Source organism: Emys orbicularis, chromosome 8, assembly GCF_028017835.1.
Source record: "Emys orbicularis isolate rEmyOrb1 chromosome 8, rEmyOrb1.hap1, whole genome shotgun sequence".
NCBI lineage: Eukaryota > Metazoa > Chordata > Testudines > Emydidae > Emys > Emys orbicularis.
Window position 1 is genome coordinate 31,097,203 of NC_088690.1, and position 6,375 is coordinate 31,103,577.

Consider the following 6,375-nt stretch of genomic DNA (forward strand, 5'->3'; position numbering starts at 1 on the left):
ACATTTAACATTCCTGTGGTGGGAAGAACAGCTCAACAGCCCAACTGAGTAGTCTGCGTAGACTATCGGTCCTTCATCAATTGAGACTGAGCCGATCACAACACGTCTTCCAATTTTCTCTCGCTCTGGCCATCCTTCGCCATGCTTGTCCATATCTCCTTGTTAGGAAATCATCCCACATCTTTGGAGGCCGACCGCGTGGCCGTTTCAGTTCTCGCAGATACCACTCCGATATAGCTGCGGTCCATCTGTTGTCGCTGAGTCGGGCACATGTCCTGCCCACCGCATTTTGCTGAGCCTGCTTTCAACAACAACGTCTTGCACTCCAGACTGCTGCCTAATTATTTCATTGTGGATTAATCGCGGAGCAAAATGTCCAAAAATGTTCGTTCCATCGCCCTCTGTGTGACAGATAGTTGATGTTCTTCAATCTTTGTCAGCGACCATTTTTCACTGCCATATAACATCGCTAGAAGCATGGTCGAGTTGAAAAGATTCGCATGAGTTGTTTTCCTGATCTTTCCTTGGAAGATGTCCTTGATGTCATTGAATGCGCACCATCCAGATTTTTTTCTGTGCAACAGTTCGCCTTTCTGATCGTGGTGCACGTTGACTTCCTGGCCCAAATAAACATATTTATCAACCTCTTGGATCTGCTCTCCTCCAAGAGTTATTTGGGTTCTTGGCAGGACATCTGATCTCATCTATTTCGTTTTCAATGGATTCATTTTTAATCTGACTTGACTACTTTTCGTGTTCAGTTCTTTAAGCACTCTCTCAAGCTGGGCTGTATTTTCGGCTATCAGCACTATATCATCTGCGAACCTGAGATGGTTTAGCCACTCACTATTGATATTAATCCCACCTTTCAAGTCTGCTCGTTGAAAAACCAATTCAAGACAGGCTGTGAATAATTTTGGTGAAACTGTATCTCCTTGTTTCACACCTTTCTCGATGGGGATTCGGAGGGGAGTATCAAACAGCAATATGTCCGTGCTGCAGCCAGAGTTTGCTTCCTTTAGTAATGTGATATATTTCATGGGTGTATGGGGTTGTCAGGGAGGGGTAGTACCTCTGATGGGGGAGCAGTCGTACTCCTAGGAGTAGCTCATCCACTTTGGTCCCCACTTGACACCCAGCTCTCACCTGTGGCTCCAAGTAGCTGTCAGCATGCGACAGTGGCCACACCCCGGAGACCATCTCGACTGGCGAGCTAAACCAGGTGAGGGTAGCTGATGAGTATGAGACTCTCGGTGAGTTAGGGCCTGTCTACCCATTGCATGCGAAGGCTGGATCCAGCTGACTAAGGCAACCTGGTTCAATGGTCAGGAAGGCAGTGACAGCAAGCATTGTGGAACGCTTAAGAGCACGACAAGACACATAGGCGTCCTGGTCATCCACTGCGCCCTGCCCTATCTCCAGCCGTCTTGACTTCTGTCCTGCCACTGGATACAGATAGGAACTGGGAAGAGAGAGTGAGGCTGACGTCGCGCAACTCTCCCTCACTTTAATCCAATTCACGCGCAAGTCTCAACATCATATCATATCATATTACATCATATCAAGTTCTGTGGCGATGGGCGAGCGACGAAGCAGCAGGTGTGGATACACTGGGAGCTGTAGCCGCAGACCTGCACATAGGCGGCTCAGGCATAATGGTCGTTCCTCACTGACCGAAGCAGCAGTGGAGCTCGGCATCTTCTTGAGCGACTGAGCAGCCCTATTCAGGATTGCACTGCTCACCTCCGTAGAATGAGGAGGGGGCTAGAAAAGGTGCCCTAAACATTGCCTGCTTCACCTTACCCTGGCCAGCATACCGCGGCTGGTGGGGATCCCACAAAAGTGGTCGAACAAAAACAAAAACAAAACTTAGAGTGACACCGATCACTATTGGCACATGGAATGTACGCACGTTACTAGACAACATCACGGCAGACAGACCGGAGAGAAGAACAGCACTTGTCGCTAGAGAGCACGCACGCTACAACATTGACATTGCAGCCCTTAGCGAAACTCGCCTTGCTAATGAAGGACAGCTGTCCGAGTCAGGCGGTGGCTATACATTCTTCTGGAGTGGCCGCAGCAGTGATGAGCGTCGCGAATCTGGAGTTGGCTTCGCCATCAAGAATCATCTTGTTCGGAAACTTGCCAGTTCCCCCAAGGGTATGAATGACTGGCTCATGACAATGCAGCTTCCGCTTCAAAAAGGAAAACAAGCTACTTTGATCAGCGCATATGCTCCTACAATGACCAACCCAGAGGAAGTGAAGGATAAATTCTACGAAGAACTAGATACTCTGCTATCGTCAGTGCACCGCACAGACAAGCTGATTCTGCTTGGCGATTTTAACGCAAGAGTCGGATGTGATGCCGCAGCCTGGGAAGGAGTCATCGGGAAAAATGGAGTGGGAAAGTGTAACAGCAATGGCCTGTTACTGCTGAAAACTTGTGCAGCACATGACCTTCTGATCAGCAATACGGTCTTCCGCCTTCCTACCCGTAACAGGACTTGGTGGATGCATCCCCGTTCCAAGCACTGGCATTTGATCGATTATGTCATCATCAGGAGAAGGGACAAACAAGATGTCAGGGTTACAAAAGCTATGTGTGGCACTGACTGTTGGACGGATCATAGGCTCATAGTATCCACGCTCTGTATCATGCCAAAGAGATGACCACAAGGCTGTAAGGCTCTCAAAAGGATCAACGTGTCGAAGCTGAAGAACAGCCGCATCACTGAAAATCTAGCGGAAGACCTAGAGAATGAGCTTGCTGATCTTCGTATTGAGGATGATGCTGAGAAAGACTGGGAGCGATTCCGCAACACTGTCCATACAGCTGCATCGAAGGTATTGGGGCCCTCCACATGCAGGCGGCAAGACTGGTTTGACGAAAATGATGCAGAAATCCAGGCCTTACTTGCTGAGAAGCACCGCCTGCATCGTGCATATCAAAATGATCCATCCTCAGCGGCAAAGAAGACCGCCTTTATCAACGTTCGCAGAACAGTACAGAACTGACTGCGCAAAATGCGGGACTTGTGGCTGAGTGCCAAAGGAGATGAAATACAGGCATATGCAGACAGGAACGACTATAAGCAGTTTTATGAAGCCCTCAACACACTCTATGATCCACAGTCTTCTGGGAGCTTTCCCCTCCTGAACTCTGATGGTACCGTGCTCCTTACAGAGAAGACGCAGATTCTCCAGAGATGGGCTGAACACTTTGAAGCAATTCTCAATCGCCCCTCAGTCATCAGTGATGAGGCCATTGACAAGATGCCCCAGGTTGCAGTCAATGACTTCATGGATGCTTCACCAGAAGAGGACGAAGTGAAGAAAGCTATCAATCAGCTGTCAAGTGGCAAAGCCCCAGGGTCAGATGCAATACCAGCAGAGGTGTACAAAGTCGGTGGACTCGTGCTGTTACGGAAACTCACTGAGCTGTTTCAGTCCTTCTGGAAGCAGGGAACCATTCCACAAGAATTTAGAGACGCGTCCATCTTGCACCTCTATAAGAGGAAGGGCAATCACCGTGGAATCTCACTGCTTTCTACAGCGGGGAAAGTTCTTGCACGGGTTCTGTTGAACCGATTGATCACTCACCTGGAGAAGGGCTTACTGCCAGAATCACAGTGTGGCTTCCGCAAGGGACGTGGGACTATTGACATGATCTTCGCTGTGCGTCAGCTACAGGAGAAATGTCAAGAGCAGAATCGTGAACTCTACACAACTTTTGTGGACCTCACGAAAGCATTTGACTCTGTCAGTCGCCAGGGCCTGTGGAGGATCATGTTGAAATTTGGCTGTCCAGACAGATTTATACGAATGGTACGTCAATTTCATCACGGTATGATGGCTCGTGTCCTGGATGACGGTGAAACGTCTCAGGCCTTCCCAATCACCAATGGCGTCAAGCAAGGGTGTGTCTTAGCACCCACTTTGTTCAGCATGATATTCTCTGCCACTTTGACTGATGCCTTTCAACACTGTACTGAAGGAGTAGGCCTGAAGTATAGAACTGACGGGAAACTATTCAATCTGAGGCGACTGCGTGCCATCACCAAGGTGAAGGAAACTGTACTTCGAGACTTTCTCTTTGCCGATGATTGTGCTCTGAATGCTAGTACAGAGCCAGAAATGCAAGCCAGTATGGACAAGTTTTCAACTGCATGCAACAACTTCGGTCTCACCATTAACATCAAGAAGACTGAGGTCATGCACCAGCCAGCTCCCCACGCTCCGTACTCAGAACCGTCCATCACTGTAAATGGACAGAGACTTCAGACAGTGGACCACTTCACGTACCTGGGCAGTACCCTTTCCCGAGCAGTGTCAATCGATGATGAAGTAAACTGCAGAATTGCTAAAGCCAGCTCTGAGTTTGGCCGATTGCGCTCCAACGTTTGGGAATGTCGAGGGATCAGCCTACCAACGAAGCTGAAGGTCTACCGAGCAGTGGTGCTTCCAACTCTGCTGTACGCCTGCGAGACGTGGACTGTCTATCGGAGTCATGCACGAAGGCTCAATCACTTCCACATTTCCTGTCTGCGAAAGCTTCTAAAAATCAGATGGCAGGACAAAGTGACTGATACTGATGTCCTTACTAGAGCCAGTCTGCCGTCAGTTCACACATTGCTGATGAGAGCCCAGACCAGGTGGGCCGGACATGTCGTGAGAATGTCAGACGAATGCATTCCTAAACAGCTCTTCTACGGAGAACTCACTCAGGGAAAGCGCTCCCATGGAGGACAAAAGAAGCGGTTCAAGGACACGCTGAAGACCTCTTTGAAGTCCTTCGAGATCAACACCGCCACATGGGAAACCTTCGCACTGAACCGTCCAGCATGGCACAGCCTCATTCACACAGACAGTAATACCTCTGAGGCGAGGTGTATTGCTGAGGCTGAAAAAAAGGGTGAGCTGCGCAAGTCCAGAGCTGCTCGTACATCGACAGTGCCATTACATGTCTGCCCGACGTGTGACAGGACGTTCCACGCCCGAATCGGACTGATCAGTCATCTTCGGACGCACAGAGCCCGGTCATCGAAAGAATGAGTTGTTGAGGTCTTCATCGATAATGATGGACGAACATCATATTTCATGCTGATGCCCTGTTCTGAAAGAGCTTCAAGAACGGCGTTAGTCTCTACGCTGTTCAACGCCTTCTCGTAGTCCATGAAGGCAATGCACAAAGGGAACTTATATTCCCTTGAACACTCTAGTAGTTGGTTTAGAGTGAAGAGGTGGTCTATCGTGCGATAATTCCTTCAAAAGCCAGCCTGCTCTCTAGGTTTCAGTTCATCCAGGTTTCGCGATAGTCGATTTGTTATTATTTTAGTGAACAATTTATAGATATGCAAAAGCAGGCAGATTGGGCAATAGTTCTTTAGATTTTCTCGATCACCTTTCTTATGCAACAGGATGATATTGGACTCTTTCCGACTGGACGGTATCTTCTGGATTTTCAGGTAGCGGCTGAACCTTTGGGCGAGAACTTTAAGCACTTCTGCTGTCAGACCGTCCTTACCTGGAGCCTTCCCCTCTTTCATTTGATGAACTGCACGGAGGACTTCGCTAATGAGAACTGGGAGTATGTGTTCATCGGTTTGTTGAAGTGATGGCATTGGGACGTCTATACGGGATGCAAACAGCTGGGTATAGAAATCCCTGCAGATTGCCTTCATCTCTGTTCGATCAGTTATTGATTCTCAGTCCCTGTTCTTCAAAGCCGATAATGACCTGTACAATGCCAGTTCCCGTTTGCATTTTTTGAGACTTTTACGATCTTCAGCAGCCTTTAGGAGCTTTTTGGTTCGAAATTTCTTGAAGTCTTCCTTCAACTTCATTCATATAAGCTTGCAGAGAAGGGAGTACTCAAGCCTGTCGCTACCATTTATTTTAATTTTCCTCCTCTTCTCCAAGAAAGTCTTTGTATTCTCCGAGATTCTTCCGCTAGCTCTTCTTGGTCTTTCACGTTCAGCTGATTTCACACACCGTTTCAGACTCTTACTGAAGTTCTCATAATCGTCGTTGCAGTCATCCAGGAGGCTCCAATCTTCCCTAGAAATGTTTTCCTTCAGGATTGCCTCATCGAAAGCTACCAGTTGGTGCCTTCTGTTCGCCATACACAGCACCTTTTTCTCCACCTTCACAGTAAACATGAGTCTAGCTCTCAGTAGACAATGATCGCTACCGATATTGAATGATGGCACTACTGAGATATCCTGAACAATGCGTCGTCTATTGATCAGAAAGTAATCAATTTCATTTTTTCTCTTCACGTTTGGTGCGATCCATGTACATCTTCTGTTGGCCTTCTTTCGGAACCAGGTGTTACCAATGAACATTCTCCTCATCTCTGCCAATATAGCTA

At 48.1% G+C, this 6,375-nt stretch overlaps 1 protein-coding gene across 1 annotated transcript in view; it reads left to right on the forward strand.

The window, feature by feature from the left end:
* Window positions 1–5,620, forward strand: part of LOC135882433 (calcium-activated chloride channel regulator 1-like) — a 92,117-nt gene extending 86,497 nt beyond the window's left edge. The window contains exon 16 of the mRNA XM_065409338.1: window positions 5,471–5,620. Within this exon, the coding sequence (XP_065265410.1) occupies window positions 5,471–5,620 (150 nt within the window). The remainder of the gene's footprint in view (window positions 1–5,470) is intronic.
* Window positions 5,621–6,375: the final 755 nt, after the last annotated feature.